At 33.7% G+C, this 15896-nt stretch overlaps 1 protein-coding gene across 1 annotated transcript; it reads right to left on the bottom strand.

Moving 5' to 3' along the window:
* Positions 1 to 86: 86 nt before the first annotated feature.
* LOC111716069 (brefeldin A-inhibited guanine nucleotide-exchange protein 1) lies at positions 87 to 15720 on the bottom strand. The gene is made up of 29 exons (XM_023491479.1): positions 15641 to 15720; positions 14430 to 14495; positions 14066 to 14151; positions 13758 to 13844; positions 13348 to 13447; positions 12842 to 12941; positions 12137 to 12262; positions 11885 to 11942; positions 11148 to 11228; positions 10372 to 10430; positions 9995 to 10086; positions 9747 to 9815; positions 9392 to 9512; positions 8864 to 8974; positions 8220 to 8285; positions 7329 to 7490; positions 6992 to 7063; positions 6402 to 6461; positions 5643 to 5805; positions 4294 to 4462; positions 3853 to 3952; positions 3628 to 3708; positions 3216 to 3330; positions 2884 to 2936; positions 2084 to 2158; positions 1591 to 1716; positions 1272 to 1379; positions 1019 to 1058; positions 87 to 229 (listed from the first exon to the last, which is right to left on the bottom strand). The coding sequence occupies exons 1-29, from the start codon at positions 15655 to 15657 to the stop codon at positions 102 to 104; spliced, it is 2691 nt and encodes an 896-aa protein (XP_023347247.1). The 5' UTR covers positions 15658 to 15720; the 3' UTR covers positions 87 to 101.
* Positions 15721 to 15896: the final 176 nt, after the last annotated feature.

Raw genomic sequence — 15896 nt, 5'->3', positions numbered from 1 at the left:
GACTAGTGAATCCTATGAGCCTCATCAATCTCCTCAAGTTCCAAGAGAGTGGTTTCTTTTGATTAAATTTACAGAGAATGAGAGAAGGATAAATGACGCGTTTAGCGTAATGGCAAGTCTGACTGTGACGCTAAAATATTCGAGTATTTTCCTAAATAGTTTCCATCCGTGTGCGCCACTGATATCAAGGTTTTAATAGTATCAATATTCTTACTCTTCATCTCGGTTACTAAACCATACACCAGAATAAATATCATCAATCAAAATATAAATTCATAAAAATGTTCATTCCTTTATAAAATTTAATTCCGCCCTTTTAAAAATAATAATAAATAATAAATAATTTGTTATTTTTTACAAAGGAATTCATTTACTCTCAGACAAATTAGAATCAATGGAAAGGAATTGACTCTTTGCAACAAACTCTGATTTTCAAATCCCTATATCTTTGGATTCCAACGTCGTAAACTTTTGAAATTTCAAACTATGACTTTTGTTAGATCAAAAAATATATTTGCGTTTCGTTCCGCAAAAATTGCGCAAAAGTTTTGCGAATGGAAACCCTATATTGGGATTAGAAAATTAGAGTTTGTGGCAAAGAGTCAATTCCTTTGTCTGAGAGAAAATGATACATTTTTAGGAAATAATCCCCCCCATCCTATATCAATTCTTCCCCTGAAGAATGAATAGCCATCAATCATAATAATATTTTTATTCAAAAAAAGGAATGGTTAACGGAATTTTACTCAATCTTAAAATTTCCCTTTAACCTTTATTTAAGCAGAGAAAAGAAAATGACCGTACCTTCCAATGACTTTTTTTAATGTTAGACTTTATACTTTATAGAATTATTGATGGCACTTATACAATACACTAAGCCAATTATGCTGTCTAGCGAAGCAACTTTGATGACCGAGTTTTGAAGCATGTATTAAAATTTCTAATCTTTTAAAACAAGAGTCTGCCCCCCCCCCCCCCTACCCCTATTTCAATTTATGTTAAATTTTATTCTAAATTCCTGAGGAGTTTGCTGTTAGTAGGGTAAACCGTGCAAGAGCCTAACCAACAATATTAAATTATTTCTCAAATTTGTTTAAAAGTTAAAATAACTTATTTTAAAAAATTGTTTAAAACGAAAAGGTTTGACTACTTTTGAACTTTTGCAAATGTTTTCCTATTTGACGGATATTTCTTAACAAGTCTTTTACATACTTACGAACCCCACAACATCTTTTACCATTAATGATTTGAAAGAAATAATCAATATTTTCCTGCACAAATGCATTCCGCTCCAACTCTAGGTGGAATATACAGGAGATACGGATAGCACAACGGATACCCTCCAGACACAGAAGAGATATCTCAGGTTCATCACAATCCTAGATAATCAGAAATTATTATCAAATCTGACCGAAGGTTTCTTTAAAAATAGTTTTCTTTCTCGAGTCGGAAATTACGCAGATTACAGAATTTCTCAGAAATTAACGCCGCCATTTTGTATTAGTCGCCATTTTTAATTATACGCGAAATTTTCATACACATTGGTTACAGAATACATTTGTGTAATAATTAGAGTTAACATTTACATACTTGAAGGCCAACACTGAAGGCAGCAAGGAGAGGTGTCCAGGCAATCTTAAACATATGCTTGACATAGATTTCATCTGTTGCGGTTGTGAAATTCTGCTTCACATGACTGGCAGACTCCATCAAGGCCTATTTTCATATCATTTATTGGATTGGTTTAAATGCTAAAAAGTCAAATGTATAAGATGTACATTTGAGAAGTATTTTAAGAATGAAGAGACGTGACTTCGAGTGACCCTGCAATATTTTAAGGGCATGTTCAATTTACAATGGTATCCTTTAAACCTTCATATGATAAAGGATGTGGGGAGATAATCTCATTTTCCATCTGAAATATAAGTGCCGAGAAACTCAAGTACACTCTACAGTTTACACTTGAGTCGAGTCGAGATCAGGACATTGTGAATAGGACATTCAACTCTTTACGTCCCTTTAAAAAATTCAAACCGTAGCTGAATTCCGGATCAGTTTACGATTAAATAAATGGATAGATTTCCTTGGCGGTTTGACTGATACTCTCCAGTTCTATATTCCACAGCAGTTGCTTCTTCTTCTGGTCAATAGATTTACCCTAGAATTATTTAATTATCAAAATATTTAATTAAGAAAAAACTATCAAACTACTATTAACTGGGTCGTAAGAGAATTTTGTTTATAGTATATATCTCGAAAAATGCAAAGTCGCGCGACATTTCTTCTGGAATCTTGGGCTTAAGTCTTTCAAGTTTGCATGTAAGACTTTGTCCAAGACTTTGGTCTTAGATTGTCCTTCAGATCTACCAATCCAAAATTAGTGACCAAAAATAACTCCGTAATTTACTTATAAACAATAATTCTAGATTTCTATAATTCCAAACCCTTCATTAATATCTCTGGGATTTGATTTTTTTTGAGATCTACAATCCTTTCCAAACCCTTCATTAATATCTCTGAGATTTTACTTTTTGAGATCTACTTTCCTTTCCAAACCTTTCATCTATATCTCTGAGATTACCTGGTTAACTTGTAGAGATATACTATCCTTTCCAAACCTTTCATTTATATCTCTGAGATTTTACTTTTTGAGATCTACTTTCCTTTCCAAACCTTTCATCTATATCTCTGAGATTACCTGGTTAACTTGTAGAGATATACTATCCTTTCCAAACCTTTCATTTATATCTCTGAGATTACCTGGTTAACTTGTAGAGATATACTATCCTTTCCAAACCTTTCATCTGTATCTCTGAGATTACCTGGTTAACTTGTTGAGATCTACTATCCTTTCCAAACCTTTCATCTATATTCTGAGATTACCTGGTTAACTTGTTGAGATCTACTATCCTTTCCAAATCCTTTCATCTTTATTTCTTCACACATTTAACAATAAATTAAACGATTTGTGATTTATAATTTGTTTCCAGGGTTTATCCCTTGATTGCCCAAGCTGAGAGCAATATTATTTTAAGTATATCAAACTAAAGAAAAATGTTGAGAAAAAAACTTCTAAAACCGCTTTAAGGTAGAATATTAGAAGAAAAATATGACAGCATAAAAAATAATTTATGACCAATTTCATGTACAAATCATTCCCCCCCCCCCCATTCTGATATTTTTTCAATAGTTGAATCTTGTTTTATTGTTAGTTCCTGATTCTTCAATCTGATCGTAAATACTGGAAAGGTATTCAGGTGGTAGATCCTCGGAATCGTTTATTCCTCGATTATTCCTGATAAATGCTTCTTTACTCATCTTATGCTTCACCTATATTCCAGATACAACTTCAAGGATAATAATAATTATACGAGGCGAAGCGGAAACAATTCTAAAAGATAATAATTTTTATATGGTTTAGTTCAACTTAATTGTTTCTTAAAAGTTTCGGAAATTATTCAACCTGGAAGACCTTGGAAAATATATACTCCTCTCAACTCGAGGGTTTTTATCTTTAGAAGATTTAAATAAGCAAGAAGTAAAAAAAAACAGGAAAGCTTGATTTCATATATTCTATAAAATAATCTAAATGAGGAAAATTAGTTTGAATTAGTTGTTCAAGGGTGCCTGGGCGGAGTGTAGATCGGTTGTTAACATTATTATGGAGAAGGCCAGAACATACGCAGTGTCAGCTGACGCAAATATTCCCTAGAAAATACGCAATTAAGTTGGAAAATTCTTGCAAAATAATAATAATATCAAGATCTGAAAGGCCCGTACTCGATATGGCGCCTAAATATATATAGGTCCCAAATCCTATGTGAAGATCCTTACAAGGAATATACTCCTTACCTGATTTGGATTGCACTCGCAGTATCTTGACGCAAACTTCTCCATGAGACGATCAACTTTCTGCGCCTCTCCAGGAAGTCGGAATCCTTCCAGGAAAAATCTAGAAAAAATCCAATAAAAGGAATTGTTCACGGAAATTTAATAACTGCCACATGCAATTGAAAACGATTAAATCAAAACAGAGCAGACTTTAAGGGTTGTTCTACTCACATCTCTCAACATCTATCGAAGAGAAATCTTTGTTTATCCATCTTAAAGTTGAGTGTTTAAATTTTTTTTTACGAGAGAGTTGATTTCTACAATACAAACTAACAAGAAAATGTCAACACAATTTATAAGATTTCAAAATAAGTTTTTCAACATTGTTCATCCAATAAAGATTAAAATATTATGTTAGTCTCCTAACGTCCATACAGGATAAAAATTGTTAAATTACCCAACCTGAGAGCCTGCACCAAGTCCTTCCCAGAGAAGTCCAACATGTCCACGTAGGTGTACATCACGGACCTGTTGAAGGGATCCGGGTCTCCCAGGAAGTCTCCAATGATTGTCCTGTCTAAACGCATATCGTCCTTGCTCAGAAACTCTGCCACCTCTTTCACTTCTGTTCCTAAACACACAAGTTGGATTTATGAAGAAATAAAATACATATAAAACTGGATCACTCAAAAATCCACCTACACATAACCAAAAATTAAAATTTTCCCCTTTGAATCTTGATTTTTATTTAGGGTGAGGGGGGCGAATAAGAAAGGATTGGATGTAGCAAATACCTACTCCATAACAATTTTACTCAAAACATATCTATCCAGGTCTACCCGTTACCAAGATCAACCAGGACTAATTCTCCGATTCCACACAAGCAATATCTCAACCAGGCTTAACACTCCGGTTTTAAAGGACACACAGTCCAAATCTCAAGTCGTATAACTCAGCGAGGCCCCAAGCTATTTTTCAAGCTATATTCGATTCAATTGTCAATTATCAAGGCAAAATCTAGCTCGTATGTTTCAACGAGAACCCAAGCTATCTTTCAAGCTATATTCGATTCAATGCTAAATCAACTAGCAAAGATCTCCGCTCGTATGTTTCAACGAGAACCAAAGCTATCTTTCAAGCTATATTCGATTCAATGCTAAATCAACTAGCAAAGATCTCCGCTCGTATGTTTCAACGAGAACCAAAGCTATCTTTCAAGCTATATTCGATTCAATGCTAAATCAACTAGCAAAGATCTCCGCTCGTATGTTTCAACGAGAACCAAAGCTTTGTTCCAAGCTTACTATGCTTCTGATAACGTAATCAAAAGCAGAGTCTCAATCAACTCACTTTATTCAATAGCTTAAGGTTACAAGGTTAACAGAAATTGACGTAATTCAATTCATACGATGTTAATGGTATCACATAATTAAGACCATCGTATTTGTATTTATCGCACAATTTATCGTACATATTAAAAGGATTAAAAGAGAAAAGATCTAACGCAGTAAATTTATCTCTGCGCATATTTTATAGCTTATGTCGCATGATTTAAGCAAATCATGTTAAGTTTTCAATTGAAACGCAGTTTCAATGAATAATATCATTATGTCTAAGTTAAAAACACAAAATAATTTATGATTTACAACGTACTGCAAGTTTACAGAATATAATGTTTACGCACTTTTTGCTGTATAAATTCTGTTATATCCGGCCCCACACCACTACAAAATAAAAATATAATTGGTGAATATTTGTGATGACAATGATAAAAACACCCCCCGCTATAACCCTGTAAAGACTAAACCTACCCACAAGTCCACGCTTCTGTAGAAAATCTAATCCTTTCTTAGGTTTCTGATTAAACATATTAATCCCGTGTTCCAGGATCTCCTTCTGCTGTTTCAAGCTCTGGATCTTCTCCACATCCTCCTTACTCAGCTCACTCGAGCTACTGCTACCCTTCAGCTTATCCTAACCAACAAATATAAGAACAAAGGAAATCAAATAAAATATGGCTTTAAGGGAGGTCCTACAATACAGAAGTTAAACTCGAGATGACTTTTATTCTTTGATGTTGCTGGTTTTTGTTGTTGACGACCCAACTTGTGGATCGTCTAGGATCTCGTAAATCTCTATTTGAAGAGCTTAGACCCGACATCGGAGCCATATCCCGCTACTTTGAAATGTTAACTATGATCAGGCGAAAAAAAAGGGTTAAATAATTAATTCCTGAATATTTACCCAGATTTAAATGAAAATAGCCTGGTCCTTGGTTAAAGCTTGAGCAAATTCTCTCAAGATTTAAAACTGAAACTAGCATAAGTGCCCGGCGTTGCCCGTGAATTTTAAAAAAGAAACGAGTTTTTAAAAAATCGATTTTTGAACAAAAAAATTAGAATTTTTTAACCTACCCCTCGGCCATTCGGTCCAGCCGTTTGACCAGCTATAGCGGACAAATATATATATATATATATTTATTAGCGAAGAGCTGTATTATATAGAATACCAGCTGTTTAACAAAACTTATGTTATTTAAATTCCCAAATAAATATTTGTTGTTTAGATTCCTTGTCTGATTTATGATCTGAAGATAGATTACTCTGAGTATGCGGACTGACATACAAATCCTGAAATTATTATTATTATTAACATTATACTTCAACCAACAGTCAAAGTACATATCCTGTAGGTCAATATATTTATGTTACGTTGAGCTCAAAAGAGATTTTATAATGATGGAAGAACTAATACAAAGAATGACATATTGCCCGTCCTTCCTCGCGTACTGATATAATGACATATAACGGGTGGCCTGGGAACAACCCATGGTTCATTGACAGGACCCCCCCCCGTCCCCTACTTCTTCTTCGGATCTGGAAATTAAATAATTAGGATATGAAAGCAACAATATAATTGTACTGCAGTTTGTGGAAGGACACTAAAGTAAATTGTGATATAAACCAATTATTTCTGGGATAAAGCGTCATTTCTTTAATAATGATATTTTCTTCCTTGGTTTATTTCGTATATTAAAGATGGCGAAAAAAAACCTAAAATCATTTAGATATGAACAGTACACAGGATATTCTTGACGTCTCTAAAAATCGCAATTTTTTTTAGCAAAGCAATTATCTAAAAGAGATTAGTTAAATTTGACCTTAATCCACTCCACCATACATTTGAGAATAGCAACCAGGCATTCCAACCCTTTTATTCGGATAGATTTCTCCTAAACAAGACACATTAAAACTGGATTTAAAATATAAAAGAATGTTTGAAAAAAAGTACAGGAGACACAAATCAAAGTATAAGGAAAATATTTTTCAAGATTATAATAAAGAATTTAATTTCTAGCAAAAATCAACAAAGTAAAAAATTAGTGTTTATACAAAAACAATTCGTTATTATCATTTTTATCAAAATAAGGGAGGTTCACATTGCACATTGCACACTGAACATTGCACATTGCATGTTTAAAAATAAGAATAATTAACCTGTATCATGGTCACCCCAAGGTCCAGTGCTGCTCTACCCTGACCTAGCTTGGACAGGTTGTTGATTAACCTCTCGAATATATTGGCAGCGGCCAGGTCGCAGTCGTAGTTCACGTAGATGTCGACAACACTCTGGGAGTCGTCGCAAATACGGGTTAGTGCCTAGGTTTTAAACTATATGAAGGGGGGGAAATTATTTTCGAAATTTCGGGAGGAGGGTTGTATGAAAAACCTCTTTTTGCTACTTTTTATCCAAATTTTCATTTATTTTCCCCATTTCAGCGAATAAACCCGTAAACAAATGTTGCTCCACACAGAGCTATCTAACATTTTAAAAAAAAATCAGGGGGGGAGTACGTAAATATTCACTCCTGGTCAAGATTATGTGCACACGTCACCCAAAAATAAATAAATAAAGGGGAAAACTCCCTAGCGCTAATTCCCCTGCCGCTGAAGAAGAGGTTTAGGAAATTCTGGATAACCCCGTAATTCACTAGAGAGAAACCGCAATTAAAAGATTAAATTTCCAGATAGAACAAAGTTTTAAGAAGCACCTTATAGATTCAGACATGTAACTTTCTAAATGGAAGGTCACTAATCACTTTAAATGGAGGCTTACTAATCACTTTAAACGGAGGGTCACTAATCACTTTAAATGGAGGGTCATTAATCCCTTTAAATGGAGGCTCACTAATCCCTTTAAATTGAGGGTCACTAATCACTTTAAATGGAGGCTTACTAATCACTTTAAACGGAGGGTCACTAATCACTTAAAATGGAGGGTCATTAATCCCTTTAAATGGAGGCTCACTAATCCCTTTAAATGGAGGGTCACTAATCACTTTAAATGACATCGACAAGCCTTTTAAAGTTTGTATGTAAATTATCTACCTGTATGACAAGCCATTTATGTTGAAAGCTAGAAGTATTGGTTTCCAAAATATTTAAGAATATCTCCTGAATATTCAAATCAAATTTTAATTTTAATATTTATTGGGAAATGATTCTGATTCTTTCATATGGTGTTAGGTTTTTTTCCCAAAGGCATTTTCCCAAAGCATTTTCCCAAGGGTGACTTTTCAATTGACATTTTTCTATATGGAAACTTCCCAAATGTACAATTTCCCTAGCAGCAACTTCCCAAAGGTTATGTTAGGCTTTCTGAGGCGCCGCAGGCTGCAGTTGTGGGCCAAGGGTTGCGGCTAGGATGGGCTAGGGGGCCAAGCGCTACGGTTATACAAGATGGGGCAGAGCGCTGCAACTAGGACAGAATTGGGAAGTTGCCGCTTGGGAAATTGTACATTTGGGAATATCACTGGGGAAAATACCATTGGAAAGTTGATGCTTGGGAAAATGCATTTAAGAGAGTAATTAACATCTTTAATATGAAACACAACGAAATTTTAAAATTAAAACCTAGAGGAAACTGTAAGGCTACATGTTTTTAATGCAGTAGACACATATCTGTATGTATCATAAAATCAGGATTTTGATTTAAGAATCTCCATGTCCCATAATAAGTTAAAATGATTTTCCTTGAAGAAAATCTCAATTTGAGATTTGAGATGTGTTTTAAACTTGATGAGGAGGGAGAGGAAGATATCCAGGCTCAACTCAAACACCTCGTTCACGTTGGAAACTCCGTTCTACATCAACATCAACATCAACATCAACATCAACATCAACATCAACATCAACATCAACATCAACATCAACATCAACATCAACATCAACATCAACATCAACATTCAAAATAAAGATTATTGATGAAAATATAAACTAATGATTAAAATGGCGATGATAACAATGGAAGCATGATGTCAATAATGATGAGTATGACAATATGATGACAATTCCAATGATGAGAATGTCTATGCTGACAAAATCGATGAAACGATGCTTATCATACCGGTAAAAATGATCGGGGATGATTATGCCAATTATGACATTGTCAATTATAATAATAGCACTGCTAAAGTTCGTAATAATAATATTGACTCCAATAATAAAGACAATACAAGAAAAATTAAAATAACAATAACATTCAATAATTTAACGCTTACCTTAGATAAAGTAACGCAAAGGTATTGTTTGACCGCTGATATGAACATCTCATTGCTCTGGAACACGTGCCCGGCGTTCTGCACTACACTCAACAGTAGTTGGAGGGACAACGTCTTTGACCTACAATAACCAATATAAAAAATTAACAACATCCATTAATTCATATCCGGATTCTGAATTAGAAAAAGATCATGAAAGACCCCTAATCCGGATTCTTTATCCGTCTTGTTAAATATTATTCATGTATCGTTAATCCCGTCCTGTCACAGTTCCCTTCAGACTTAAATCTCAATCGTTACGCTAACTCTCTTCTAATCCGTGTCTCAACATAAAGTTTCCACAACGTATTTTCACCTTAGTTCATGTGATTTGGGATCAGGGGGTCCATCTGGTAAAGCCTTCATCGACAACTTGCATAGAGATCTAAACAGTTCAAAACATAAATTGTCTATACCATATTTCGGCAGGAAAAAAACGGCATATGACTTTTTAGGTTTTTGTAGATTGTATGATTGAGAAATTGGGGGCGTGACCTCACATAGTAAGCTGTGCAACTGTCATGTTTAGTAGAGGGGGCAAAACGGAAAAGTTTAATGTTCTACCTAAATATTAGAAATGCATCTTTCTGATAAATATTATTAAATTTAGGTAATGAGGCATCATGCTCACTGCTTGCCAGACTTTCCGAGGAGCCCTGAACAATAAACTTTCCAATATTAATAGCATCGCCTTGTTGAAAGAATTAAATCGAAAAACCATGTTAAGAAGTCAACTATCAGCTGTACAAGAAATTATCTGCGGCCATGTTAAATTTTAGTTGAAATTAAAAAGTCTCATTCTTCTTCGACTTTTTTAAGAAACCCCAGATATAGGATTTATTAAGATGTGTAAATTAAAGTTAGAAATATCTAAGGGACGTTTGAGGTGTTTTCCAGAAACATTTATTTAGAAAAGCTTTGATATTAATATTTAAAGATTCCTTGAAGTTATAAACAAAATCTTTATCCATTCTTGAAACTGTATCCGTCAGTAGGTCATCTTATCAAATCAAATAATTATTAAGATACTGAAACTATTTTTAAAATATGGTTTTTAGGGTAAATAACAAAATGTGCCAAAAGCAAACATCTCTACCAAGTTAGATAAACAATGAACATTACTTTTTAGTTGAACTCTGCGAGAAACAAGGGTTTGTTTTCCTGTCTGGAATACTTAAAACGTGGGCTATAAAAAAATTTGCAATTTTTTAACTTTTACGGCCGCAGCTGAAGCTCAGATAGATATTTTTTGATAAAACGCCTTACAGAAAAACATCAAGCCTTTTTAAAATAAAGTTACATCTTTTTAATAGGTTTTAATTAAATAGATTCTAGTACAATAATTGGCAACGTTGAATTTGTACACTCTCAGTACAGCTGTATTCTTACGTCACAAGTGTCAATAGCTTTATGTGTCCGACAAAATTATTAATAATAGTGATAATTATAATAAAGTGCTTATCTTACGGTAAAATAAGTGCAATTTGATGTGTTCTTTATTGTCTGTTTTTACACTTTTTTATTTAATCTTGGAAAACATGTCAACTAATGTGAGAAAATTTCGTTTTCCTTTTTATATTTGACACTTGTGACGTCGTGTATAATTTGTCAATTTCTCTGTTGCCACCTATTGTACTTGAATATCAATTTGGATTTAACGAAGAAAATGTCCCATGTTGAAGGGGGTCCGGATTGAACTTTTCTTTAAATTATTTTCCTATGATAGAGTCGACCATGAGAAGGTTGAGATGATGATCTGGATTCTCTAGAACAGGTTTAGGAGATGCTATCTCTTCTTCTGCAACAATCAGGTTCAACAACATACAGTAGATTCCAAAATAAGAGATAATAGAGTAGGTTTGGGTGAAGTGCAAAAACATACTTTTCTTAAGTTTTTAAGCGTCAATACATAAATGAAATGACTAGACTTGTAGGGAGCTTCACGTCCTGTTTACTAACAATCTAAGCTTTCAAATTATTAACTTTAAATTTTTCGCGGATTTTTCTTTATTATTGTTGGAGTGGATTAAAAAAATTCCAAATATACATTTAAATGCCATTCTAACATTCAGCATTAACTGTAAATTGATTCACGGCATTTTACGGTCGTCTTTTCCGTATAAGGTGTTATGACGAGAGAAATCGACATTTTTAGGAAATATTTATATTAAATTTAAAATCATAAAATATATATATGTTATTTAACTAATAATTATGTACAGTTGAAGTCCTTAACAATTATTATGAAGGCATTTTTAAAAAATCTTAAAAGTTTAACGAAATTAAACAATTCTGTATCAGGGGAACCTGCTTTGAATTCTATTTTGTAATAATAATAGTATTATGTTCTATCAATTTTATTTGAGAAATTTTTTTCTTAATATTTTAAAACAGGTTTTTAAAATAGCCGAGTCAAGGTAATTTAAGAGATGTTGATTGAAATTTGATCATTGCCTAAAGTTTTGTTCTCCATTTTAACAAATATGGCAGATAAAATTTGGTTCAAGGTTGCCTATCACAAATATCAATCAATCAATGAATTAACACAGTTGGTTTGGTAGTCAACATCTCGGTTGTTAAGTTCATAATTGATTAGTTTGGTAGTCAACATCTCGGTTGTTAAGTTCATAATTGATTAGTTTGGTAGTCAACATCTCGGTTGTAAAGTTCATAATTGATTTTTTCGATTAAATGATTGAATTATTCCTTGGCTGTGGTTTGATTGATCATATTCTTCGAAGCCAGATAGATATTGTAACAGGTCCTAACAGAGTTGAGAAGACTGGCCTCATGAACCTCGACATGCTGCGAGGTCAGGATTGTCAACAAAGCCTTAACAATAAAAATACATTATCGTTGTACACTATGTACAGTAACCATTATCGTTGTACACTATGTACAGTAACCATTATCGTTGTACACTATGTACAGTTACCATTATCGTTGTACACTATGTACAGTTACCATTATCGTTGTACACTATGTACAGTAACCATTATCGTTGTACACTATGTACAGTAACCATTATCGTTGTACACTATGTACAGTTACCATTATCGTTGTACACTATGTACAGTTACCATTATCGTTGTACACTATGTACAGTTNCCCCCCCAAGAATCTAGGGGTATACGTATCCCCTTCTAAAAACTTGATCTCTATTCTCCATGTCCATGATTACCAAAAAAGGAAAGATATGAACAAATCTGTATGAGGACCAGAGAAGCATATGGTCCCTACCATCTTATACTTTACCTTTAACATCTGTAGTTGGACCCCATCATCAGTATGTGGACCAGAGAAGCATATAGTATCTACCATCTTATACTTAACCTTTTTTATCTGTAGTTGGACCCCCTCATCAGTATGTGGACCAGAGAAGCATATGGTCCATTCCATCTTATACTTTACCTTTAATATCTGTAGTTGGACCCCCTCGTCAGTATGTGGACCAGAGAAGCAGGCACAAATGGTCTCTACCACTTTATCTATCGACCTCTGGGACGGATTACTTAACAAAAATAAATAAATATGAAATTTTTTTAAAGATCTTTTAGACATACAGTGATAACCAGAAGGCAGAAAACTCTGAAATAGGAAGACGACTTTTAGACTCAGTTATGACTTTAATAGTCCAATGAGTATGAGAAACAGCAATTGTGCAGTGATAGCAGACCCATTTTACTTAAATAATGATTAAATTAGTGTCTAGTAAAATTATTTGCTTTGTAACAACATCAAATACACTTAAGTATTGATTTTATGTCATCTTTTTATTCCATTGTTTTCTGGTTATCACTGTAACTCAAATTTCGAAATGTTTTATTACGACAGTTTGATTTAAAATAGTAACTAAGAAGAAAAGAAAATACAATCAATAAATCAAACGTATAATAGTAAAAATGGTGCTAACTAACCTGACGCAGACTTCATTCCCAGTAAGATGACCGTAAGCTATAAGTTTCTGAAGTCCGTCCAGGCTGATCACAACCAGCTTAGCACTCTTAGACTGACAAGCTTAACAAAAACAATATTATACTAAAAAAAAATTTTTTTAATGTATTAGATGATGAGGATCAACAATCAACATTAGGGATACAATTTCTTTGATCTAGATCCAGAGTTTTGCTGATCCTGATCAAGATCTAGGAAAGGAAAAAAAATACACAAAACGAGCCTTCAACTTGTTACTTTTTACGCTTGAAATTCGAAAAAAATCAAGAAAATTTAAATTGATTATGAATTGTATCTGAATCCGGATCAAATTCCTCCAAATCCGGATGAAGAAGATTAAATTCCCTGCTAATCCGAGAATTTTTGAATTTACCTAATTCGAAGGGTAGAAAATATTTATCAGCTCTGATCCTCGAAGTATCACAGGGTTCAGGGAGGACAGATGATCCATCACCTTCATCTGAAATCAACATTTTGAATTAATTTACCACAAAAAAATATTAAAGATCTCGGAGCTCGGAACCAAGTTGCATCTCAAAATTAAATTAAAATCTTAAGATACATTAAATTTTTCGTGAAACCCTTTTTCCACCTCATAACAATAATAGTAAAATATCTAAGGTTTTTTCCACAGGGGTTAACTATATGATTTTTTGGAGAAAAGTACGATTCCTATTTTACCTTGTTCTCCTACGCTCTCCTTTATCTCTTGCAGCGCAGCCTCGCAGGCCGCTCTCAACTGGCTGTTATACGACTTCTTCGTTTCCCTGCACAAAAACGTTAGTATTTAAGAGCATGAATCATTCTTGTTTTGGTTCAAAAATGATAAAATCGTTGTTATACAGTATTACACACAAAAGATGAGGTTTAAGCGAGTTGTCTATGGAATTTATTAATTTTTTTTTACGTTTATAGTTTCCTAAATTTCAGGCAGAATATAAAAAATTGAACTTTAAATCATAATCTTGAAAGATGTTTGGTTGTCATTAAAATCTCATTCTTTGTGGAGAACCCTGTATATTAATATAATTATTATATATCTTACTTTTCAGCCAGAATCTTGGTGAGCGCTGCGATTATAAACATTTTAGCCGTTTCTTTTCTTCCTTGACTATTTACAGCAAAGCGTTAAAATAAAAAATGTAAATAGTGTTTGTACGGATTTCATCTATAAAGACAAACATAATCCCATAGGTAGAATCATGCATGGAATTACTTCTTATTGTCAATTTTTAATAATTGAATCCGCAGCATTTTGGCTTCCTGGATCCGGAACCTCAAAAATATGCGGATCCACGAGTCAGGATCCAAGGGGGAAAATATTAACCAAAAACTGAAAAGAACAAATTTTTTCTCTCAACCCCAAATCTGAACTCTCTCAATGATAATTCGTGTTTTAGCTTAAAAATAAGCAAAAAAGAAGATGATTAATTTGATAATTATTTTTTGTTCAAAAAGTCAGTAAATCTTCAAAACGTGTGTATGACCTGAATCCAGATACAATGTCTTAACTCTTGTTAAAGAACTGTTTGATATAATAAAATAAAAATTAGTGTGCAAGAACGAAAAGAAACCCTTAACTTTACATTTAAGTTACGCCAAACTAATTTTAACTATAGAAACAGATTTTAATATTGTCATGTGTACTAATTCATTATGAATCATTTCTTGCGTCATCTGAGATAACCATCCCACTAGTAAACAAAACTATTATGTACAGAGTGAAATCCTCTCTTCGCAACATTGCTCTTTAATTCTATTGGGTCTGTCATAGAGAACGATTTTTGCCGCCCCCCCTCCCCCACCGGGGCCCCCATTTCTATCAATTTTGTATATGACCTAGGTTTAAACTGTGTTCAACAAAAACACATTCATAACTATTAATTCAGAGTTAGGTTAGGACAACTTCTTAGCCGAGCGCAGCTGCTAGGACAGGCTAATGGGCCGAGCGCTGCGCCTAGGACAGCTATGGGGCCGAGTGCTGCGGCTAGAACAGGCTATGGGGCCGAGCGCTGCGACTAGGACAGGCTAGGGGACCGAGCGCCGCGGCTGAGAAATATTAGGGGGCCGAGTGTTGCGGCCACATGACCAACTTTATCCATATGTTAAATATGAGATGCATTTACAAAACTGATAGGAGGAGGGGAGGGGGGGGGGAGCCCAAAAATCGTTCTCTAGAAAATTACCAAACTATTTATTAATTTTATCGTGAAACTTTTAATTTAAATGAATTAAAATTAACATTTGCTGTTTTACCCTTTCACTAATATCATTTCATGTCACCTAACATCTGAAATAAAAAATATTCAAAACATTCAATTCAAATTAATATAAAAGTTAAATTTATTATATGTAAAAATAACTTATGTCAGTTCAGTTTCTCTTTTAGGATCATTCATATGCTTATCAGTTCTCGTTAAAAAAAAAGACAATTTCGAATCAACCAAAATATCAAATTTCAGTCTGAAATTAGGAGTAAAAGCCTGGTTAGAGGGTAAAATATGCCCCACCC

The sequence above is a fragment of the Eurytemora carolleeae genome, unplaced genomic scaffold (genome assembly GCF_000591075.1).
Source record: "Eurytemora carolleeae unplaced genomic scaffold, Eaff_2.0 scaffold1952, whole genome shotgun sequence".
Lineage (NCBI taxonomy): Eukaryota > Metazoa > Arthropoda > Copepoda > Calanoida > Temoridae > Eurytemora > Eurytemora carolleeae.
The sequence above is the reverse complement of the archived record's forward strand: the minus strand, read 5'-3'. Positions and strand labels throughout refer to the sequence as shown.

Coding starts and splice junctions, on each gene's coding strand:
- LOC111716069 (XM_023491479.1), bottom strand. Junction 13,845..14,065: donor GGAGAGCGTAGGAGAACAAG/GTAAAATAGGAA, acceptor TGTTGATTTCAG/ATGAAGGTGATGGATCATCT. Junction 13,448..13,757: donor TTTTCTACCCTTCGAATTAG/GTAAATTCAAAA, acceptor GTTTTTGTTAAG/CTTGTCAGTCTAAGAGTGCT.